Raw genomic sequence first — 25,358 nt, 5'->3', positions numbered from 1 at the left:
TTGTGCTTTTTAAGAACACGCGGGGAGAATGCCCCGATAAAGTGGAGTGAAGACTGAATAGAATAAACTAAAGAAAAATAAACGGTGCATTTAATTTAGATCAACAAATGCCATGGAACACAATTTATGTACAAGCCCCCCACAAAAAAATACAACAAAAAGTAAAAACACATCTGATGCTTCTACTCGTACGCCCACACACTTCTTAAGTCTCCACCCGTCCCCAAAATCCAAAATAAAATGTTACGAGTTAAGAAAATATAGGTTATTCCAACATGGTTGTGTCGTGGGCTTTTCTCTCTTCTCCAGTTCTTCATCTTCTCTTTTTTCCTTAAGTGTTGCTGTTCTGTCCCGCTGGCCTGTGTCTTGACCCGAAGACCCCCCCCCCCCCCCACCCCGGATGAATCCACCCCCACCCGATCCCCCGAGGCGTGGCACTGAGTCAAAAAAGGGTGACTGAAAGGAAAGGCGGCTCAGGTCACAGCTCGTCGCGGTCCCGTCTGAGGATGGTGTAGCGAGACTCGCTGGGCGCCAGTTTTTGAAAGGAGCTCTGTGGGGGGTTGCTGGCCACGTTGCCCCCGATCTCATCCTGATGACAAACAAAAATGCCAAGTGAGTATTTTCCACATGGCCAAAGAAAATCATTTTTGTGGGGCAGTCTTCATATTTTCTGTCCATAGTGAAATGTCATTTATTATAGTGTTAGTCTATCTGAGTTGCTCCACCGTTTGTGTAAAAATTGCTATTGCTTCACAGAGTAGCATCATTAAGACCCATCTGATAAGTATTTTTTTTTAGGCCAACCAATATAGATTATTTTTTTTAGGCCCAATGCAAACTTTTACAGATGACTGTGTAGTCCACAGGTGTCAAACTCAAGGCCCGGGGGCCAGATCCGGCCTGCCGCATGGCCCGCGAAATGCTGATTCAAATTCAAGTTTCTGGTTAAAATACCAAATTTGTCAGATGACTTCAGCTTTTAAAATTATTACAGAAAAAAAACAAGCATTTTTTGCCCTCTACCTCTCTCTGATTTCCAAACTACTTCGAAATGTGACAAACACACCTAAGATTTATGTTATCAAAGTCATACCGGCCCTCTGACAGAACCTGTAACTGCAATGTGGCCCTCGATGAAAATGAGTTTGACACCCCTGGTGTAGTTAGACGATTCTGAATAAAATTGTTTGGACCCTACTATGCAGAAGTCAGTATGGTTATAATATGGCTTTATGTATAATAAATGATGACACGAGTGTTGCATGGAAACAACTGCTGTAAATGAATTTAGTACATAAAGGTGAAAAGTTAAGAAATTGGTCAAATATCAGCGATTTGGCTCAGTTTTTTTGACCAATGTTTGAATGGCCACTATCTGTTGATGAAATCTGTCAGGCCCAACTATGCAAGTCAGTATAGCATTTTGTATTGTTCATTAGCACTATCTAAAAAGACATTCCTGAGGCCAGACCCGCCTCTCAGGACAAGCCACGCCCACTCACCAAGTTGCAAGTTCTTTTGACATCTTTTTCCATCATTGGTAGTAAATTGGTTAACAATATAATTGTTGCTAAAGACTAAGGTATGGGGGCTGGTCTGCAGCATCTTAAGCTATGTGGTTTTGAATATTGAAATGAGCTCCCTAATAAGACTATGACGAGTTCCTTCCTCAGGAATCATTCTAAGGGCTAATTAAGAGCAATAACAAACAAACACAAAAGACTACTGCGCTTGCAGTGTGAGTAAGGGCCAAAGATGGTTACGCAGCACGGCAGGAAGCACAATAGATCGTACCAACAGCTTTCTTACGCCATTGCTAGCAGTTTCCTGATCTTAGAAGTCATTCTCAGCGCTCATTATAAAATGGAAAAAAAAATGCAATAACTCTTTTGCAAAATGTGACGCAGAGTCAGAAAGACAAAAGATGATTTTCCGTATCGGAAAAGCTCCGTAAATCAAGATTGTTTTCCACGAAAGGTTTGTGTCGAGCCTGAGATTCCGCCGTCGGCTTACGCGCCTGCCAATCACAACCGACCGATCTCGTATTGGATCTCGTTAGCTTGTGTTGGGCGTGTCTGATACCCAGACCTGTCCGGGCGTGCTATCCGTAGGGTCCGGGCCGTGGTGGAACTCTCGGTGCAGTTTTCCGGAGTGGAGGTCCAACACGAACTGTTTCAGCTTGCCAGGAATACTGCAAAGATGGGAGCAGACAGACCCGGTGTTGAACGGGCGGGAAATTCCAACACGCCACATTCCGCCCATCCGGTCCGACTCATTGCAAAGGCTGATAATAAGGGACCTCGGTGACACGAGGCCGCACGGATCCATAAAGCGTCTGATTAATGACAGGTCATGAGCGGCCGTCGCCTTCCACGGGCGGCGCCCGGTGGCCCAGTGGAGCTTGTGTGTGTCTAGCATTAGCGCCTACATACAACATACGCTGCGCTAATGCAATTTCAAGCTGTGTGCCACACGCAGCGCTGATGTGATGCAATTAGGCCAGGCCGGCCCGGTCAGTCCTCGGGGCTTGTGTCTATGCGATCTAGCTCTGATTGGGGAGGGTGGGGGCAGCAGAATAAATAAGAGCACATTTGATTAGAATGGATTAGTTTAGCACTTATTGCCCGCGCCAAATCATGTCACATTAGCGCCGCTGTCCTGGCCCATTCATAAAGGACACGTTTAAGATGGGCCTGACATTTTTTGGCTGGTGCGCAACAGAAGATTACGCTCTGTGTGTTTAATAAAAGCGTCTTTATTTGGGCAGATGAGAACAATGGCGGCCCTTGACATCATTAAGCATTGAGGGGACATTAGTCAAATTTGTGGTCAGCTATCATTAGACTGCTTCACCGGTTTGACATGATGTCATTACTGCAATAGCAAGGGTGCGCATGTTTCGGCGGACGCCAATTAAACAAAATACATTTTAATCATTTTTTTCCCAAGGAGCCATTATAGAGGTCAGTCTTCGATTAAACAAAATAAAAATGTATTACCGCAACATTTTTTTAAAGGCAACATTAGAAACAGGTCAATCTTGAGGACATCTGTACAATACTATGGCTTCAACAGAAGAGTTCAACACTGATTTACAGCAAAGTGGAAGCCACCAAACCAAGGGCGTCGTTTGTTCTGAACGTCAAATGACATTCGGGTTTGTTTGATCATTAATATGAGGGGGAAATAAAGATCATGGTCAGGCAGAATAAAACACAAAAATTGGGTGGCAGATTATCTTCTTTTAAAATGGTAGGTATTAAAGGTTAACTGACCTAAAATTGTCCAAACCTTCAAAATTTCAGCCAGCGGACAGTAAATAATTGATTTAGTCCTCTATGAAAGCACAGTATCATTCTGTTAATGTTACCAACATTAACAAAAAATGTAATATATTTACAAGCGCATTTTTACTTTTTTATCTGACGTTAAAGACCAAACAGTAACCGGATGACTTTAAAAAAACGTTTGTTTTCCTATTCTGTACTGTCAATTTGTTAAATAAAAAAAAAAAAAAACAACAACAAAAAAACTGTTCTTTCCTCTGAATTTTGAGAAAATTAGCTGTTTTTGAATACAGGGAAGAAAATTATGGCTGCCTGCCCAACCCCACCCACCATTCCTTCTATCAATCCACCCTACCCACTTTCCTTTCCTCTCCACTTTTCCAAATTGCTCATCTTTACAGGGTCGCAGCTGTGCTGGTGCCTATCCCAGCTGTCTCCAGGCAGTGTGCGGGGAAAACGCAGGACACAGTAAGAGTAAGCCGTACTGCCCGGAGAGAAGTCCCCGTGGGCATGGGGTGAACATGCAAACTTCGCAGGAGGAAGGTCACACCAGCGACCTCTAATCTGACTCTTCCACTATGCTGCCCTATTTTTTATTTTTTTAATGTGATGAATCAACAAAATATTGGACATTAAAACAATTGCTAGTTGCAACCCTGTTGCCAATCAATATAGGAGAAATAAAAGTATTCAAATGAATAAAATATCAAGAATATTAACACCTAAATCATGCACTTCTGTACCAGTGTAAACTGCAACAACAAGTGAAAACATAATTGGTAAACAAGAACAGTATCCTTGTGTTTATCAAAACTGAAGCATTTTTTCATTTTATTAGATTGTGCAGGGATACCTAATGATGCGACAACAGAAATTGGACAATATTAAACAATTGTAACTCATGCAATACTGCAAAATGATGTGTTTGACGGTTGATCAGCTGTCATTCGGTTGATTCATTGTTGCACCTCCATTTCCCAGATAGGTGGTTTAGTTTAAACGGCAATTCAAATTAAGGTTAAGAGGTGGGTACTTACTCGAGGTCTTTATAGTCCGGGAACACATACATGTGCCGGAAGGAGTCAATGGCGATGACGGGACAGTCTGCAGGAGTCTTCTGGATATGTAAGAGAGGATGGCGGAACTTGTCGCAGTCCGCGTGCAGGAAGTTGATGGACCCTGAGCACATTACACAAACGCTATTGGCTGATTTCTACGGGACTCTTTTACCGTTTCAAAATGCTGAGTGAAACCAAGAGATATGACACTTCGTGTCTAGTCATTTTGAAGCCTATATTTTGATTCAACAAAATGAAAATTCATCTACTTTTGTGTATAATAATGTCTATCATTAACTCATATAATCCCCAAAATGTGTTTATGCATCCTTAAAGAGTCCAGACAATCAATTATAAGTACTAGTTTCGTTTTTTTTTTTCATAAATTATACTTTAATCATATATTATGAGCCATTTTGAGAAATGTGAAAATACATTTCAGGGATCGAATGAGTTAATCTATGAAATAAATTGATTAACTCACCTTTCTCACTGATAAGCTGACGAGCTACTTCTTGCTGGAACTTTTCCAAGCTCTCGTTGTCTTCTTTGAGATGGAACAGGATGAGGAAAGGGATGCCCTCTTCGGTGAGCTCCTGCAAAACAGTAACCAAAATGACGCAATCCATCTCGAGACCTTACCAATGACGATGACGATTGAGGGTGGGCAAACCTCTCCGTTTTCAAAAGTGATCTCCCTGACCAGAGGCACACACTTGTCCTGAGCCCAAGCGTAGGTCAGGTCAAAGTTGGTAAGGGAGCCGAGGTAGACCATGTCAGGGACGTTCTCCCCGACTGGCTTGTAGATGACGTTATCCCCGTGGACGCGATTCGGCTCCGACAGAGGCCTGAAAGGAGGGGAACATCAGGATGAGGTTCATGACGCTGTGCGGGCATCACCGGAGCCTCTAAGCCGGAAGAAGGACTCACCCGAAGGAAGCCGTGAAGACACAGTCATCTCGGAGGATGTTGGAGACTTTTTCAAAGGTGCGATAGTTGTCGGAGTCTTTCTTCTCAAAGTAACCAATGATATTCCTTTTGCTCCTCTGTTGGAGCAGAAAAAAAAATATTAGGACTGTGTAATAAAAAAAATTTTATTTCAAAGGGGAAGTCAATTCAAAAACTGTTCCTACAACAATATTTTTTTATGCAGCTCCACTACGCTGAACACAAACTTCTGTTTCATATTGCATTTATAGAAGAATATGAATGCTTTTTCAAAATCTACTTGTTTTTATATAACTCATGGAGCAGCCATTTTGCCACTAACTGTCAACTGAAAATGACATCACTTTTTCTCAGGAAACCAATCATGACTCATTTTGAGCCAAGATTGATAAAATGGATCCGTGCGATGGAGGAAAACTGAATCTTGCCACTTAATTCATCAGACACAAATGCAATATTGAGCAGAAGGCTGTGTTAAGACATTTAATCCCAGGTACCTTTTGTAGTTTTTTTTTTTTTTTTAACCCCTATCCTACTGAGGGATTTCTGATCTCATCGGACTTCGGCCAAAGTCTCAATTGTTTTAAGATTTTCTTGTTTGTCTTGTTTGTTCTAAAACCAATCTGATACAATCACCATTGTTTTTTGTGTGACAAGACTTTCAGAATGTCAAAAGAACAATTGTAACCTTGAACAAATTGATGTGAATAAATAAACTACATTATAATAAACACTGACCAACTTGCAAGAATTGTTGCTTCTTTCCTGCACGCTGCAGCCTTATTGATTGAAAATAACCCTCTATTACATTGCAGTGATTAAAATTCGATAAAATCCCAAACCCCTACGGCCACTGATAAAAACGTTAAGGAAAACGTTGTGTTGATGCCGCTCACATCTACAGTCGTCAGCTCCTCCAGGGAGTGGACCTCTTTCACAGGGTCAACCTGCTGCTGGCGAATGAAGTCGGCGATGGCCGTCACCGATCTCTGACCCCTGTACTCCCGCTTCATCATCATGCCGTTGCGAAACAGCTTCAGCGTGGGGTACTTGCTGATGCGGTAGCGCTGGGCTATGTCGGCTACAAGGGGGCAGAAGGCGACGTTTAGAGGAAGAAATTGATTGGTGAAGAGGAGTGAGGCACGCGGCGGCGATGGTGGCGGTGAAAAAGCCGAAAACACAACCTTCAGACAGCTCTGAGCTCTGATCTCCCACATGAAAGTTGCCCCCCACCGGGGGTAAATATTCGCTGCGCAGACACTCCCTCCCTGTGTGTATGTGTGCGTGTGCGTGTGTGGCAGGTGTCAATCTCTCCGCGGGGCGTCTCTAAGCCTCCAGGCTTCACAGGAAGAAGCAGTTTTGTCATTAGTCTTCAAACAGTTTGCGGGTCATCAATAATTCTCTTTAATTTGTTTTATCTCAAAAGGCTGCGGCCGGGCGGTTTGTGTCGGCGCCGCGCTTTGGTGTGGCGGCCATCGTTGCGAACCTAGGACCCATCAAATGCGGGGTATGCGGGTGTGAGCCCTTTCGGTTTCTTGCATATAACATGAAAGGTGCTGAACTGCTTAGAGCATTTAATCAACAACCTGCACAGTACTAAAAAGATTGACTTGAAAGGATATTAATATTAGTAATGCAGTCATTTAATTTTGGCCCATTGGTCTATTTAGATGGCAGACGTTAGATAGGTCAATTCCAGCTTTCCAATTAAAGTGAAAAAGTAAAGTAAAATCTGGAGTGACAAGGTGAGGAAAGCCTGCTGAGAGTGCCGCATGTTTATGAAAAACAAGCTATATGCTTGTAGGACAAACCTTCTTGATTGATGTCTCCATCACCATTGTGAGCAATCTACCAAGCAATTTTTTTATGCTTCCATTTTTTTTTTGCTGTCCCAAAACCGTCCTCAACTCCATCAAAAACATTGGAACAGTCGAAATGTATATGGGTCATTCCAAAATTGGAGGACATTTTGGTTTCTAAATGCTTGAAACGAAACCTTTCACTTTTTCTGATTTTCTGCTACATTTTTATCAGTACTATAGTATGAAATCAACTAGGCTTTAATAGTACAGCTTACAGATCATTGCAACTTTTTATTACATGATTTTATAAATAAATCATTTTCCCTAATCACAGTAACAGGGTTGCAATTCTGCGTTATTAGCTTTTTTTCTTAGGAGGAGAAACTATCTGTTTAGCTGGCTATCATTACTGCTGACCAAGAGGAGAAACTTACGTAGGTAGAAAAAAAAAGAAAAGATTATTGTCTTGTTCTGAGTATATGCATACCAGGATATTCTATAAGAATATGAGAAATAAAATAAAATTAACACTGAGTGTAGAGTTTAATATATTTTTAGTACAGGTGCAACAACTAATCAACAACCAATTGATAATTAGTTTTGACTATCAAACCGCTTTTATTCAAAACTGTCTAAAGCTTGTCCACAGTGAATGTTATCCAATTTCTATAGTCCACCAGGAAAGCTGACCGGTTCCATCAAAATAAAATTGCAAACAATGATCAACATTTTTGCTGATTTTCTGAAATGCTACATACCAAACCAGTAACAATCAGAATTAGTTACAGTAATTAGACAAATGCATGAACATTAAACAATATTTTTATAATGTGATTCATTGATTTAACAATCAAATAAGTAGCTAATTAATCGATTAGAAAAATGATCATTAGTTGCAGCTCTATTATTCAATATTCCAATTACCAACTATTAGACCACACAGATAAGCATTTTATTATTATTTTATATCAACCAAGAAGTGATGGCTCAACTTTAAGGTTTTTCTCAACACTAAAATTTGTGTTTTCTCAAAAAGAATGGGTAGGAAAATAAAGAGTGGAGCTGTAAACACTCACAATGCTGGTCGCAGTCAACTCGTGCAAACACCACCTGCTTGGTATCAGGGAACTCTTCCCGCATGATGTTAGAGGCCTCCTCAAAGATGGGATGGAGCATCTGACTAAATCTGCACCTGAAGGGACCAGTGAGAAAATGGATTCACACTAACTTAAGAAGGTCTGAAATTCAGAAACTTAAAAGTTGTAGTGCTTGATAGCTGACTGAAATCGTCAGATTCATACTAATGTACCAAATTAGCAAAACATTCTGATTGGTTTTAGCAGTGGTTTTCTAAGAATGTTTTCCATCAAAATGAAAATATTATTTGAATCGAAAATCTAGGCGAATTGTGAGCCAAATCGATTTTGAATTGTTCAATCAACAGCCATCCCTAATTGATATTATTGCAGAATTATAGCGAGCGGACAAACAAGTCTCTTACCAGTCAGCATAGAAATTTACTAAGGAAACACCGGCATTATCTGTAAACACACACACCCATCAATGAACACACAATAACGGCAATGTAAATTCAGTATTAGTTCAGCATTTAAGTCATGTCTTACTTAAGACGTCATCAATGTTGCCTGAGTTCAGGCTGGTGATTTCTGCATGTCCAGGTGTAGTGAGGCCCATCACCTATGAAATATTATCAGCTATTAAAACCAGAGCACAACAATGAGAACCAATTTAGCAAGAAAACTGGAGGTCTAATGTGAAGGGCAATAGCAAAGTATTTAACAACACACATTTAGTCTGCATTTGTAATCACATTAGCATCTTTTGATTATATATTATGAGATTACTTATAATATTGGACTATGAATAATGCTTTTGGTAAATATGGTCACAAATTTTACAAAGTTTACTAAGGTTGAAACCTAAACCACGCTAACAGGGAAATTGCTAAAGTTCATAGGGGAACCAAACTTGTCAAGTGTGAACACACCCAAAAACAAATAATTGTTAACCAACAATCCTTAATCTACAAGTGGATCTGTGTCATCATTATCTTGCACATAGCAAACATTTACATGCTTGTTTGTGTACTCATGACTCAAGAAGGATAGATTATTGCTGATCCCGGATGTTTCAAACAAATACCACAGTGGAGAGCAGACTCAAACGATTGTGTTAGACACACACATAAAACACAAGAATCATTCTCTGAGTTTTTCCCATTGTCAGGCCTGTCGTGACGAGGAAGAGCAGATTGGTTTCTACTTTTAATTAGACCTCAGTATGGCATTTAAAAATAACATGATCAAAGTAAAAATCCAGGTGAGCTATGACAATTGCTACCCGAGGCTCCTGCTATGTAATTTTCAGTCAACAAGTGTCAAAAAGGTTACCCCGCGCATATTACTGCTTCCCTTTTAAGATCATCAAACATATATGTGATGAGGACTCAACAACAGTACGTAATTGGAAAAACAAGAATGCCTTTGTTGCTGCTGAGAGTGGCCCGACTACTATTTTGAATTTGGAAGAAAAAAAAAACTAAGTGGCTCTAAGTTATTTAAACAGGGCCAGACATTTTAAAATGGAAAAAAAAACCTCCATAACAAATAAAATACACATTGAAGTTTATGTTTACTTGCTTTATCTTTATCTGATATTTACATTTGACTCACATTATCTTAAACACTGGGGTGGAGAAACTATACCAAAAAACAATTGATCAGAAGAGGACAAAAACTCTTTTGAAACTGAAACTATATTTCACTCAACAAAACTGGTTATAAGGGCATCCACCCTAATCAGTTTAAGAATGAAAACCGGCAATTCATAAAAGTAATCATAGATTTTGTCTTGTATTACGTTGTACAGTATACCTTTGTATAATGAGAATTAAGGCATCTTTAGTAGACTGACAAAAGTACAGTATTCTATTTAACATTGTCAATTGGTTTTCTTGTGTATTTTTGGTATTGCGTGCACACAATGCAAAAAAAAACAAAACTTGTCTTCAAACCATTTATTTACATTCACTGCAGCCATTATTCCTTCAGAAAAGAATAATTGTTTATTGAATACATTTTGTATTTTTTATCCATCATTGTGCCAGGTAAAAGAACGTTTTTTTTAAACTGTGCAAACCTAGCCGTTCTCGGGTCAGGCCCAAAGTAACACAACATTAGCTGATTTCCGGGTTGTTAGCCAATGAGATTCAGCCACAACAGAGGAACTCACCAAACCGGCGAGCATCACCCACAGACGAAGGAATCCGTATTTAACAACAAACGTTAAAAATATCCTCATTGTGACAACACATCCACGTACACACTTACGTGTTAAATATACCATTCAGACAAAACGACTTAAGTATTTAAGTATTGAAATTTTATCCCCAAAATTGTGTGACACTTGGATAGTCACCCCCTACGGCAACAAAACTTTCCGGGCATGGTTTTGCCCAAAGTTTGTACATATTTCATGCTAAACAAACAGCATGAGACCTCAATGCATCAAATCAAATTCAATTATAAGACCTTAGGCAATGTCACACATCATAACCGGCTTGTTTACGCAAACGGTTAGTGTTAAACTGTGAGCGAAACTCGAAAGGGTGCATAAAGCCTCATCGGTAGATGATGGGTTTAACATATTGGTCAGCGCAACAACAACATAAAAAGCCACGTCTAATGACAGAAGATGCTGATCGGTTGGCTAGCAGCTAGGTTGACTGGCTAGGAGCCACCAGCTAACGTTAGCTTGCGCGTTAGCTCTAATCAACCGAGTGTCATTTTTAGGGCTGAGAGAAAGGCGCTTACCAGTAATATGACGCAAATAATGCGATCACAGAGAAAGGGTAATATTGCTGATAGTTTCATCGTATTGAAGAATGTGTGAAGGTGGAGGTGATGATCGTCCCGGTGTGCCTCGACGCCGCTCGACTTGCTGCAGCAGGAACAGCGGCGAACCGATCTCGTGGTGACCACGGAAACGACGGCAAACTTCCGGTAAGATGTGTGGCGTTTTGTGGGAAATGTAGTCTCATTATAGACTCCAAAAAGTATGCTAGTGAGTTAAAAAACTACAAACATGGCATCGTTTGAAACTTAATGGGAATTGTAGTGTTCTGTAATCATTACAGACAACGGGACGCCCTGGAAGAAAACTTTATAGAGTTGAGCATCCAAAGGTAAACAATTATTACTTTAGCAGACCTAAGATTAGTATTTCACGAAATGTTAGTAGGTTATCACGGCGGGTGTGAATTTGTGCCACTTATTTGTTTTATCTTCATACACGTTTATGACAACTTTCATTGGACGGGTTGCATCATTTTTAAGTCGCTTTTCTTGTAACCTTAATTTTGTGCCATTTTCCCTGAGACACTCGAAATCGTTTTGTGATGCTGAGCGTGAACATTTTGACAACTTAAGGCTTTTTTTTTTACCCTGATGCGTTTCAAAGTTAGCACATGTGCACTATGTGTTGTGAAGTAGACTTAAAGATAAATTCAGAGGAAGTCAGTCAACTTTCAAAAAGTGCACTTACAGACAACATTTTAAAACATTTTTAGTGTCATTAAGTGGTAAGTAAGCCCTCTTTACTCTCATCCTTTTTAGTGACATACCACCCCCCCTCCCCTCGTATTTTTTTCTGCCAGGTACCCCCTAACCATGCAAAACATAAATAGACTTAAAACAGAGTGCTGTCATCCGTGTCTGATTTATTAAACTTTGTAACTACATAATGAGCATTAGCTCGAAGGCCGATTTTATTAAACAACTACAAAAGAAAGATTGTATAACATATCGTCTTTTACTTTTGACTAATTTCCTACAAAATGCAATCACCAATGAAATTATGTTATTTGTATGAAACCTAACAAAATAAAGACATGCGTTTTGCAAAGGTGTCATGTTAAAACATCACTTACCAAAAAGTTATTTCATATTTCAATTCATTTGCTCTTAACGCGATAAGAAACCTGTAACTGTCACAGCATTAAAAACAGTGTTAAATAGGATTCGATGATACCTGCAGAAACCCCGTTAAAATCTCACATTTTGGCCACTGTTCTTCAGCATCAATGACCTGGGAAATTTGAATTTGTTGAAGTAGTGGTTCCCTAAACTTCCAAACATTGGGTTTTGCAGTAACACTGTAATTCTGGCAGGTCATTTTGTGAGCAGGTGGACTTGTCTCAGTATGTGATTGATCCTCTTTCACATTCCCCTACAGGATGAAAGATCAGAGCAGGTAGGGGACATGGACTTGCACCCAACAATGTTACATTGAACAGGAAAACATCGCTTGAAGCACCTCTTTCAATGCAACTATGGTAAGAAATCTGACATAATAAGCAGCACTTTATCTTAGGGGTTAACACCGAAAAAAATCCGTGGTTAGCTATGGGACTGCCCCTCTTGCTGCCAGATTGGGTTTCTCTCCCAAGAGACTGGGTCAATTGAGACTATAACAAACCCTAATTATGTGACCCGTTACAGCCTAATTGTTACGGAGATTAACCAGAATGTTGAATTGGATCCCTTGCATTAATATTTGATGGGCTCAAGCTGTCTGTAGGGGGTTCACAGTGTGTGTAAATCACAGATGGAGAAATTGAAAGATTTATCTCAATCTCACTATCAGTGGTAAAAAGACCAAAGATAGACATTGCAATTTCCCTCTTTGAGTTTCTTGCGTTTCATTTGATGCAGTTACCATTTATTTTTATAGTGTGTAAAAAAAAAAAAATAATAATAATAAAAAGTAAAACTTGAATACAGAATTTTAAAGTACGGTAGATTCTTGACAATTAAGAATGGCAAACTGAACATTTCCCATTTTAATATTTCAGTAGAACAAGCGTTTCAAATATCTATCTGAATCTGGCATGATTGAAATAACGACTGTTACTTTCATTCAGTGCAGATCTTCCTTTTGTAGTATCATAATCTGTGTGCCTCATTTAAAAATGTCACTTGGTCAGTCTTAAAGATATTACTAAGTTAGCAGTTTTACACAGTAAAAATGTAATATTTAATTTGTAATTTATTTGATACCTAAAATCGTTTTCATGTACAACACAATTAATACCTGTAAAAACACATTTTGCCACTTTCTTTTGCCTGAAAATAACATCATAGTTGCTCTGGGTTCAGGTAACAGCCCTCATCACCATTAATTTTGTACTCAATTTAGTCTTGGTCAGCCATATTGCTTCTCAACCATAAGCTAACCTCGCCAATTTGCACTGACGAGGAAAAAAAGACGACGAAAACCAACAAGAAATGGATAATTATAATTTATTTATTGAATGCTTTGTTATCGTAAAATATTACGAAAATAGGGCTCTCAAAATTGATAGGCAATAAATTGGAAACTGAGTGTCATATTGAGATACACATATTGTGTCAGTTTATATTGCAATACACGGATATTTTGATATGATCTCACAGCCCTATTGGTTATTACTTGAGCCTGAGTACATGTGATTTACATGTGAATTTACTGTCAAAAATAAATGGCAAAAAATGTGTTGAAAGGTGTCAATTGTAAAAGCAAAATAATGTATTAAGTATCTACAAAATATGAACTTTTTATAACTTAATTAGGGTAGGCTATATTTCTAGTAATTGTATACTATTCTTTTGTTTTTTCTCAGAATATTCAAGGTATACTTGTTTTGAAGCACCCCCACAATTCTTTTCTGCCGCTTTCTCTGACTTTAACATGTTTTCCCATTTTGCATTGATTTTTTTTCAGTTTGTTTTTCCAGCTGATCATGTCCGTCTACTGTGATTCGCCGGTGGGCACGTTGCTCTCTGCACTTTAATTGGACATTTAATTAGATCACAGTTTTAGTCCAATTAGACTCCGAGGTGTGGGGGAGAGGGAATGGAAGGGCGAATAGGAAAAAGTCCCCAAGCTGATCTCGGTCTCCCTTCCTCTTTCTCTTTCTTCATCTGTCTTTTTCTGTCTGCCACGCCGTCCCTCTCCCATCCCTCCCGAGGGCTGCTCATTAGTGATGTAATGGGAGGACACAAAACACACAGCTCCCCCTACCCTCCGAGTGACTCAAACAGCATCTAAGACGCACAGACGAGGCTACGGGGACCTTTGCAGCTCACTTTGGTAGACATCATGTGCTTTTGTTTTGTTTAATAATCTTTGTTAGGAAGATAAAGCCACGATGTTACTGGCAAACTAGTTTATGGACCGAGGCTTTGATTAACGCTGCTTGACAGCCTGCCAGTCACAGCAGTATTGACCTGCAAACGTAACACAAACATCAACAACATGCCGGGCGGAACTCTTATCGACTCAGTGGAAAGCTTCGGTATGATATCACAGCACCTCATGAGACCCGAGATCAACTTGATTACCTATAACACTAATGCGCGTGTCACTCAAATGCAAGGCTAGTTTATATTAGTTTAAGCTTCTTTATAGTTTTGCCTTATTCAAAAGCACGAAAGAGAATTCATGTTTGCACAGTTTGTTTGTGAATTAATTACCAGGTTTATGCAAATACTACTCAGATATTTTCAGTTTAATACAGTCAAATCCTGAAGATTGGTGATTCAAAAATTAAATCATACATAAGGCCTTTACTTGTACTAGTAATGTCGATTGGTTTGAGATTATATTTAACCGTTTCATAGTTTAAAGCACTAAAATAGGAAATGATTTAAAAGGAATGAGTGGGTGTCAGTTATTCATTCTTATATAAAGAGTGGTTTACCCAAGTGCCGCTTCGAAAAATACTTAGCCCTCCAAGGACCATCATAACCATCTAAATTACAGTCCAATACTATAGTGTAGGAAGCCTGCGTGGTCATCACAAAAAGAAAGTGACTTTATTCATAAAAGGTATATTTCATAATATTATAAACCACTTATATTATATATAAGTGATATTATTATATTATTATTATTTTTATTATTATTATTATTATTATTATTATTATTATTATATATAAGTAATATTATAAACCACATATAATGCACAGCATAAATATGTGAAAAAAGTATACTAAATATATTTCGCCATTTTCAGACATAAAAAGTTAATAATCTGTATATACTTAATCTGATAGCTAAATTATTATTCATGTATAATATACCCATTCACTGCCATTGACAGCGTTAGATGTCATATCCATTTTTCCTGGTCTGGCCCTGAAAGAGTTAATTATTCTACTTAACTATGTGTATGTTGCTAGCATATATCGAAGAATAAAAATGCATTATTTACAGTAAGTAAATGACTTAACTGCCATTTCCTGGAAGAACATTCAACTCATCCACTGCCATTCATGACAATAGATGTCAAAGATGCATTTTTACTGGGCTGGCAGCCAATGAGATTGACTGCGTTAATCACTTTAAAAACACATTCTGCTAATGGCTGTCAACTGAAAATTTCATCACTTGTGCTTGAGGCTCCTGTAACAACCAATCATGGCTCGGCTTGTGAAGGTCACATGTTGAAACCCAGAAAACATGTTACCCGCGATTGGTTGTTACCTGAGCAAATGTGATGTTATTTTCAGTCAAGAAAAAGTGATAAAATGTGTTTTAATGGTATAGAAAAATGATTTAATTATACTTTTTTTACTGCTTAAAATGACTAAATTAGTTAAATAAATTGTTGTTAAATAAATGTTGAAACTGTTCAAAATGTCAAATGCAAATGTATTGCCCGTAAAAGTTCAATACATCCAAACTAAAAAAAAAAAAAAAATCACAGAACTGTACTGGAATTAAAAATATATCAATAAAAATAAACCATTATAACATTATATGCAGTTTGAAATTTAAAGGAGAACTCAGGTTACAAATTTTGACTGTTGCTCAAGATTCAGACAACTAACCTTGAGCAATTGGCTCTGCCTGAGAACGTCACATGACCTAACTCAGGAAACAGGTGAACTGTGTGGTTGGTCATTATCCGGACCCTCATCAACTGTGATGTCATTTGGTAAAATGACCACAACCTGAGATGAATACATCTGGGTTAGTTTTACTACATAATTTATATTCCGCCAAAAAATACTAATCAGAAGGCTGTGTTTAGACTAGTGGGGGTGCACAGCACATACTTTTTTTATGTTTGTAACATCTTGCATCATCCTGACACAGGAAGTAACCTACAAATTAACAAAAAGATGGACAATGCAGATACTGTACAAGTGTTCCCCTTTTATTAACAGTTCTGCCTTGGTGGAGGTCCGTGCTCTACTTAGTTCCAGTCTTTTAAGTGTTGTTCATCATGTGCACTCTAAGCAAAAACAGCAGGCGAAAACATGTAAACACACACACACACACACACACACACACACACACACACACACACACACACACACAGATTTCTGTGGATATGCACACACAATGTGTCTCAGAAGACACAAGTCAATCTGTGTGTACCTTGAGGAGTCTCCTGAGGTCTTCCGCCTCTACTGTGTCCCTTCACACACGCACACACACGCACGCACACGCACACCCCTCAGTCCTGCTCCTCATATCTGCACCACTGCTTTGAGAATTCCCGCTCTCCATCTGCATTTGAACGACAATGCATTAGGCAAGCGTGTTATGGCCACAGGCATCACTACCTGACCCCCTGCCCGTGGCTGTTTGACTGACAGCCGTGGTCCCGCCTAATTGCATTACCCTCCCAGGTGATTGGCTCACACCCGGGGGGCTCATTTGTCAGGATGCATCGTGGTAATGATGTAAATTAGCAGACATATATGTCACTCAGCCTTCTAGCGCCCCGCTGATTGGCCCCGCTGTGCTAGTGGGCCCGGCCCCCAGCCGAGGGAGTCGGCTCATTGGTCTTTGGGGATTGAGGATGTCCCCCAGAAATAGGGCTTTGCTGATCGGGCATCCCTGTGGGCGAATATTATCCATCCTCCCACCTCTTTACCTGTCAGTCAAAACGCTGGGACGGAACCCTGCAGCTTCTATCTGCTATCAGAGATACACGCACACACATTCACACACCTACCCCTGGAGAGCTGCGTAGGTGGTATAGGCACCTTTAAGAGCCTCGAGTTGGCTCAGGCCCTAAACTGTCAGAAAATAGGCTTATATAAAAGTGACTGTGCGTGCGTTACCTATAATAGAGCGAAAGGCCACAGGCTCCTGTGCCGTTTTCCCACTGCTTACACAGCGTGCCTTAGTTTTGTCCTCTGTCAACGCCAGACTCCTTCACAAAGCGCAAACAACAGTGAGACAAACATATAGACGAAAATGAACACACACACACAAACACACTTTGGGTCAACTTTTTTGCGCGTGTGTCTAGCACTCCTGTCGAGTGTTTGAAAGGCTTGAACAAAGTGTAGATTCTTTGTTAAACTTGTTGCATTTATACAAGGGGAACGATAAATAAAGAATAAATAATGTCAGCATCAGCATGAATCGATACCCTTACAGATAAACAATCACTCGACCGGGCCCTCGGCCCGTGATCAATGCTTTACTCTGAGTTATTGTCTTCATATTAACAAGTGAAGTGCTCCCTGAGGAACACGTGTGAATGGGAAAATGAGGCCGCCGCAAAGCTCTCAACAGGACCCGGCCGTTGTTTTTACAAGCTTCTTTGTTTGATTCCAGACGCGCCAGCTCAAAAGCCTTTTTAGACGAATTTGGAGTCACTGTAGGTGTTTCCAAAACACTCGGGTCCTCATGAAACTCTAATTGCCTCCTCTCACTGACCTGAATGTCCCTCACATCAATTTATTTTATCGATGCATTTGTTCCCCCATGTCCGTGGCAACTGAAATTCAGATTTTTTTTTTGTATTCCCTTTTGCATTTAAGATTATTCCTAAATCAATTTGTGTGTTTATAGTTGCAGCCAGGGAAGGTAATATTGACTTAGAGTAGAGGAAAGGATCAAAATAAATCAAGAAACGTCAAAAGTAAGTTTTAATGAGCTCTTGTCATTATGAAAAAAAATCTCCATGGTTGATATCAGAACTATATGAGTGGACATATCAAGAAAAGTGCAGAGATGCTTAGAAAAAAAATTCTAGTCCATGCAAATATTTTGCATTTTGCTTAAAGTCACCTAATGTGTACTAGTGTACTAATCCATTAATGATGTCATAAACCGTATCTGTAAAATAAGACAGCAAAATGCAATCGTGCTCACTCCAGGGACGTTCTTTCTTGCTTTCTTTAATAATCTAACGTTTCTCAGGATGGGTGGGTCACAATCAGCGTACTGTACATACAATATCTTATTTTTAAAATATTGTCAGGTTTTTCTCCCCAATTTTTTCTCATTTTTCATCTTTGAAAAATGATTGAAGTGTCATTTACCCCCCCTCTTTCCATTTTCCATTTATTGAAGGTTTTTTGAAAGAAATTTCAGATTTTAATTGTTAGAATTTTTTTAACTTCAATGATACACACATTTCCCAATGTGTGTCCCAATCATACGCAAATAGCAGAAACCGACTCTACAGTAAAACAAGATGTGGTTTAAAGATATTAACTAGATTGCATATCGTTACATTCATTAGACCTGTTTTTCCCTACTTGTCTCTGTAAAAAAAAAAACATAATATAACTATTGTCCAATTAAGGTACAAAAGTGTCGTCTACCATCATTTCACCACTATTTCTGGTTAGATAAATGGACGTTGTAATTGATGCTGCATTGAATACAAAACTCTATCTGAATGTTTTATTTGTTACGAATGCAAAGTTGCTCTTGTATTTTTGGAAAATTCTTCATGTGTTAGACATTAAAGTGTGCATTGCTGACTAATTCCTGTCAATTAGTGATGGGTTTAGATGTTTGTGGTAGATTTGAGTTAAGTCCCAGTAAACAAAAGCAATTCTCAGGGCGAACAACTCCCCGTGATGTGGCACATGTGCCTAACACACAAAATGATTTACCTTTCATTCGAGGTAATAAGTCTCCTAATGCGCTGCTCGGGTTGAGCATGAGAAAGCAGAAGGAATGATGGGTAATTGTCATACCGCACGCACCGTCTGCAGGAGCTCTGTTTACGAGGTGGCAGCAGAGATCGAGGGTGAGATGAGAAGCTTGCAGGACATTAGATTCTTCTTTTTCGGTTGTTGTATTTTTCAAAATGCATGTGTTTTCCTTCTTATAATTTGAAGGACAAAAAGTTATAGAAGTATTTGGATGGTGAACACTTTTTGGATAAAACATTGTAGCACGGGATAGGACTGGTTTGTGCCGCTGGCTTCTATGTGTTTAGGGGCAATAATTGATTTTTCTGTTGTACCCCGCAGGCTTTGTCCCACATCTCTCGACAAAGACACACACACATACACACACACACACACACACACAGAGCCAAGCATGTTGCAGTATTAATGAGACATTAATAAGACATGAGGAGAGACCCCCCTCTTACACGCTCACACAGGGATCATGCCTCCATCTACCCACCCCTTACTCCCCAGCTGCTTCCTGTCTACAGATTACCCAGATTTTCACTGGGATCTTGTTAAGTGGGGCCAGGAAGAGATTTACCCCCTCAGCGGGAGCACACGCTCACATGTCCCTTCATTCTGTCAGAACACATCAGCTTGCCAATACATTATCAAAATGTCTTCATTTTGGGCTTGACAGCCAATGGAACATCAGGTGTTCATCTAGGTTAAATGGATCTTTTTTTTAACGGAAGGAGAAAGCCCTTTACTTGTTATAATTAATTTCAAACAGGGGTGTGAAGCTAGTGGAGGCAGGTGAAGAATACAAACTAAAGAAATAACACTATAATAATGCATTTTTTTTCTCCAAAATCAGTAAATCTGTCATGCATCACCAGCCATGAACCTTAATTTAATCATATACATTTTATTTCATGCATATACTATGAATACTGTGCCTCCAAAGTAAAACCATCATATATGACTTGAAGCAATTTTTCAGTAACTCTTGGAAGAATTCAGTTGAATAAGCTGCAAAGTTGTGTTTTGTTTTTCGAAACATTTCTTCCAAAAAGAGGCCAGCCCTAACAAAGGGTTTAACTAAAAATAATAGGAAAAAAAAGGAATGTTCCTGCTCAGTCCAAACACTTAATTCCTTAGACTTTCACACACAAACACACTAACACACACACACACACACACGCACATACACATAAAAAAAGGAAAAAGTAATAAGGAATATATTACTTAATTTCAACAAAATAATCTGCCAGTAGAACAAAAAAAATGACAGCATGATTTCTTGGAAATATGTCTTAATTTAAGTAAAACACATCAGTAACTTTCCTTGAAAACACCCACCGAGCTCTTAACCCTTTACTGGGCACAGCAGCCGCTAAATTTCTCCAAAATCCTGAAAATTCTTGCCTGTTTAGGACACAAAAATAGAAAAATGTGGGCCTAATAAAGGCCATTTTTGCCTGTTATGACTATCGGTCGAAAGCGGCCGTTGTGCCCAGTTAAGGGTTAAAACTAGGTTTTTATCCAAAACTTAATGCCACATTTTGGTAAACCTTGGTCACAGATCTATATTATTAGTCATGCACATGTGGGTGCTATTTATACAAATATTGACCAATCAAAAGTATTCAAAATGGTTTGCTTTCATTCACAATGCAGTGAAAATGGTGAAAGAAACTTACCATTTTTCTTCTCCTGAAAGTGAGTTGTCGATATGAGAACTCCGCCCGACAGCAGTAATTATACACAGCAGAATCACTGTAGTTCTTCTTTTAACACTTATTCAGTTAAAACGTAATTTTTCGAAATCACATGAATCTGATTTTTAATCTATACATTTCTGCTTTGTTTATGCTTATTGGATCCGTTTTTGAGTATCAGGCTTTTTGTGCTTGAATTGTTGGGATTTGGAAAACAAAGTTCAATCACACCTTGATGTGGACACAGATTGGCTGCCATTGTGTTTGCCATCACCTAAGAGTCGCATTTTGGGTGGGACGGCAAGTCCAGGGGCAGAAGGAAGGCATGAAAATGGACGAGCATGTGAGAGTTGTTGGTCCTATGAATGGTAAATTTAACTTTAAAAAAATGCTTTGACAGCTACTTAGATGTAGGTAGAATGATATGCAATTTTTGTAAAGAGTTTGCTTACCGCAAAAGTTTAGCCTTCTACATAAATACAAAGCACTCAGTTGTGACTGCAGCCACAGCTTACGGTAACAACAAAGATGTGAATATACAGTAGCGAGACATTGCAAAGCTTTTTGCCAAACTAAACTCAAGCACACACCGCATTTGAGGAAGTCTGCAACGTTCAGGATGGATGAAGTTTTTTTCATGTTTTATCTAATTATTTGACAATAGACAAAAGAAAACAGCCATCTCTCTTGATGGTCATATCTAAAGTTTGCAGAAAACATTTGGGACAAGTCTGAATGCAGCGTATAATAAAATGCTACAATTACATCCGTTTCAACATGTTAAAGAAAATAAATGACGAAAGCCACATTTTTGTTGTTGATCAATCTTTTCATCTGCCGCAATAATACAATTTATCGAAATAAAAATAACCCCTCTTTTTTATCTCTTGACAGCACTATTTTACAATACTGAAGACACACAGAACATTCTAAAGCAACAAAAATATATTTTTTAGGACTGATTATGCTTCATGCTTTGAGCTAAATAATGGCTGAGATAATTTCCTACACCGTGGTTAACATTTGATAAGCCATCTATTGTATATGTACAGGAAATGGCTACGGGTTGAGTATATGACCTTATATGTGTTTTTGTTACAGGCCTCAGCGCCGTCTGGCCCGGGCGCCGCCCCTCTGGGCTCGCAGGTTCACGCTGCCGCTGTCAATGGCGACAGGAACGCACTGCTCAAACTCATCACAGGTAAAAAAACATACAACTAGCTTGAGGTGCATAACTGCGAGTCGGCCAAAAAGTCCAACTCGTGAAAAATTTTCAACGTGATCGGACAAAAACTTACTCAGAAAAGAGTTGCTGCTACCTACACAAACAAGAGTGCTTTCACATTAGTATGTAATACCCAAGTGCTGTATTGATTTGTGCAAGGAAATTTTGTGCAGAAAGGTCGGAGGGCAAGGTAAGCCCCAGCAGAAAACCCATGTGGCCAGTTCCGAATATGGCTTTTTACACAAAACAAAACAGTATGCTCACATTCATCAAGTGGTCAATGATACCTTATGTTCAAATATTAACATAATTATGCTCTGAAGTGAATGGCATTGCATTCGTATATTTTAGCTATTAAGTGCATTGAAGGCCCTCATTCATTTGTGCATCTTTGTATTTGTGGGTATAGCAGAACCAGTCCTACGGGACCTTGAGGATCAGTTTGGCCGCACTCCTCTAATGTACTGCGTGCTGGCTGATCGCCTAGACTGCGCCGAGATTCTGCTGAAGGCCGGAGCCTCAGTCAACAAGACCGACCACAGCCAGCGCACGGCTCTGCACCTCGCTGCACAGAAGGCGCGACCTCTACTGACCCCCACAAACACACTCTTATGCACAAGCACACTCTTACACGCACACACGTGCGCACACATTTTGGTGTGGCAGTCAACAGGTTAAGGATGTTTCACCTCCTTGCCAAAGGAGGCAACTCAGTCAAATGCTCGTTGTTTGCACATATGGAAAATTGACATGTTTTGAGCTTGTTTAGGCTGCAGCTGACAAAGTATATCTAGTATTCATTTAAAAAAAAAAAAAACAATAGTAGCTTTGCAAGGGAGCATCTAAATCGGCCAGGCTGGGTTACGGTGGAAAGAGGCAGGCCACTGCCCCCTAGTGACTGTTCGTATCGCCTCAGGGGTACTGACATACAAATTAAACGAGAATGGGAATAATCCCCGAAAGCATCTCATACGTACATAATAATTTTTATAAGGCAATAATTAAGTCCAAATGAATGCCACAGGCCTCAGTATAAGGCAGAAGAATGCAATCAGTGAATGAACTGCAATGATAATTCACTGAAAAGGTTCTAATTGAATAAAGTAAAAGAAAAATCAGTAATAATTGGCAATATTATTAATAGAATTTACGATCTTGATTGGCTGTAGTTTCATTTTGAGCAATTAATGATGTCTGAACCATTTCGCAAATTATATACTGTATGAAACTTTCTCGGGGCAATATTGCGCCTTGTGCTTGCGGTCCTTTGACTGTTCATTGTATATATTTAACGAAATTTTACTGTAGCGGTAGTTATTATTTACTTAAAGTAACTTAATTACTATACAGAAATTTAATTGCCGGTACATTAAGTTATTGCTGCCATTACTTTTGTCTCAAGTTGTTTTTAGTTCAGCCGATGGGGCTTTTAGTTCATGTCTGGGCTGTTCTTGAATGACTTCTAGGGGTCATTGATGTTTTTACCAATGCATTATACATATTATATGCATCTTTTATTGATACTTTATCAACAATACACAAGTATATGCAGTAATGAAAGTAAAGTCATTTAAATCAACATATTGCCCCATTTTGTGATTGGGATCAATTAAAAGTTTTTTTTTTTTTTTTTAACTCGGCCCCAAAAATTCAGATGGTTTAAAGTCTAACAATTGTTTTTTTCTAAATTATTCAATAATTGTGTCATACCTTTGGTCTGAGTATTTTTCTGATGTTGGAAACAAAAGCCATGAAGGCACTTTTAATGTAAAAACAATTTGGAAGAATAAAAAAACACACACACTAACTGTGGTGTGTCCGTCAGAATGTTAGGAATTGACTGGCAGTTTCTATTTTTAAAAATGGTTTCCATTAAAAGAGTTAATTAACAAAAAGTATTTCTTATAAAAAAGTAAAAGAAAGTATATTTAACTCAAACTTATGAGTCAAAATCAACCCATTTGTCTATTTAGAAATAGGACCATGTAATTTCCTCTGTCCCGTCAATAAAGTAATAAAAAATTATGTTTCAGCTATCATATTTAATAAGTAAGAATGATTGATTAAGAATGATAATAATATATTAAAAATATTTATAAACTGAAGTTTAGATGTTTACCTCTTCCCAAAAGTGAAAACTAGTTGTAGTCTTATTGTTTGGGTTTGTTTTGTGATCTGTGACGCCAGTCCTGGAACTGGTCTGACGGACGTCAGATTTGAAAACATTGCCTGTGGTTTAAGGTTAAGAGAAATCTAGTTCTCAGATATTTCATTAAATTCTTCAAATAACAAAAGAAAAACTCTTTGGCACCATGAGATGGCATGTGATGGTGTATTTGCGCTTAGTAATGTATCTTTATTTGGTAACATTTTCAATGATTTGTCATCATGATTTTGTTAAAGAAAGGCATAGTTGTAGCGGCAGTGGACTATTGGCATGTACGTGTGCATGTGGGGAAGATAGTGACGGGGAGCCCTGTCTCTTTGACACGGGATCAATAATTGGCCGAGACAGGCAGAGAGGCCAGGGATTACGGATCTAATTGGACTGAGAATAGGGAGGACAGGAGCGCATACACACACTCGCTCGGTGGAGATGCATGCTCACACACAAGATAGATCCGTCAGGCTGTGGCTTTGAGGCGGCACCATGGTAAATATACAAAACGCACTCACACGCCAAGGGCCATGCAGACACACAACCCGGGGTCCCGTGAGAGCTGTTAGCCAGTACATCACTCAGGAGGTTCTGCCTGCATACCACTCAAACAGAGGATGATGATGATGGTAATAATGACAACGGGGGCAGATCTGCTGTTAACTGTCTAGCAGCTCATCACACACACCAAAATGAGAGCCAACCAAGATGGATGACCCCTGAATTGAACGAGACACCAGTAAAAGACCCCACCCTTATGTATGGGCCTGTGTGTGTGTGTGTGCGTTCGTGTGTGTGTGTCTGTCTGTGTCATCAATTTTGGCACAATACAATTATTTTTATTTTTTTTAAGCATCACTTAAATCACAGTTGTGTTTTTGCATTGCAGGGAAATGTCCGTTTCCTCAAGCTGCTGCTGTCTCGACATGCCAACTGGCTGCAGAAAGATTTGGAAGAGATGACTCCGCTTCACCTCGCCACACGACATCCTTCTCCCAAAGCCCTTGCGTTGCTGCTCAAACATATTGGGCCCGGAGAGGTTGACACACAGGACAAGAACAAGGTACTGTTGAAACCCTCGGGTCAAATGGAGTACATTCCAAGACACAAGTCAGCCTCTATTTTATCAAGTCAAGTTGTTTATTTAGAGTACAAGTCAAAAAATTGAAAACACTCTCAATCGTTTTTGTTTTTGTTTTTTTTTGTTTGTTTTTTTTTAACCC

At 39.1% G+C, this 25,358-nt stretch overlaps 2 protein-coding genes across 5 annotated transcripts in view; one reads left to right on the top strand and one right to left on the bottom strand.

The window, feature by feature from the left end:
* Positions 1 to 73: 73 nt before the first annotated feature.
* On the bottom strand, positions 74 to 11,088 carry LOC148425371 (endoplasmic reticulum resident protein 44-like). Its single transcript, XM_088411355.1, has 11 exons — positions 10,929 to 11,088; positions 8,721 to 8,793; positions 8,597 to 8,636; positions 8,172 to 8,287; positions 6,190 to 6,374; positions 5,276 to 5,391; positions 5,019 to 5,193; positions 4,830 to 4,941; positions 4,325 to 4,466; positions 2,089 to 2,191; positions 74 to 589 (listed from the first exon to the last, which is right to left on the bottom strand). Exons 1-11 carry the CDS (start codon positions 10,986 to 10,988, stop codon positions 479 to 481), a joined length of 1,233 nt encoding a protein of 410 aa, XP_088267481.1. The 5' UTR covers positions 10,989 to 11,088; the 3' UTR covers positions 74 to 478.
* A 147-nt stretch (positions 11,089 to 11,235) lies between these two features.
* The window catches only part of LOC148425370 (inversin-like), a 40,126-nt gene continuing 26,003 nt past the window's right edge, over positions 11,236 to 25,358 (top strand). For 2 of the 4 annotated variants that reach the window (XM_088410944.1, XM_088410942.1), the window contains exons 1-5: positions 11,236 to 11,299; positions 12,349 to 12,448; positions 21,854 to 21,953; positions 22,387 to 22,553; positions 25,025 to 25,198. In XM_088410944.1, the coding sequence (XP_088267070.1) occupies positions 12,446 to 12,448; positions 21,854 to 21,953; positions 22,387 to 22,553; positions 25,025 to 25,198 (444 nt within the window). In that variant the 5' untranslated portion in view covers positions 11,236 to 11,299; positions 12,349 to 12,445. Of the gene's footprint in view, positions 11,300 to 11,575; positions 11,696 to 12,348; positions 12,449 to 21,853; positions 21,954 to 22,386; positions 22,554 to 25,024; positions 25,199 to 25,358 lie in introns of those variants that run through there. The other 2 variants (XM_088410945.1, XM_088410943.1) reach the window with 2 other exon arrangements.

The sequence above is a fragment of the Hippichthys cyanospilos genome, chromosome 3, assembly GCF_059441005.1.
Source record: "Hippichthys cyanospilos isolate Australia breed blue-spotted pipefish chromosome 3, RoL_Hcya_1.0, whole genome shotgun sequence".
Lineage (NCBI taxonomy): Eukaryota > Metazoa > Chordata > Actinopteri > Syngnathiformes > Syngnathidae > Hippichthys > Hippichthys cyanospilos.
The sequence above is the reverse complement of the archived record's forward strand: the minus strand, read 5'-3'. Positions and strand labels throughout refer to the sequence as shown.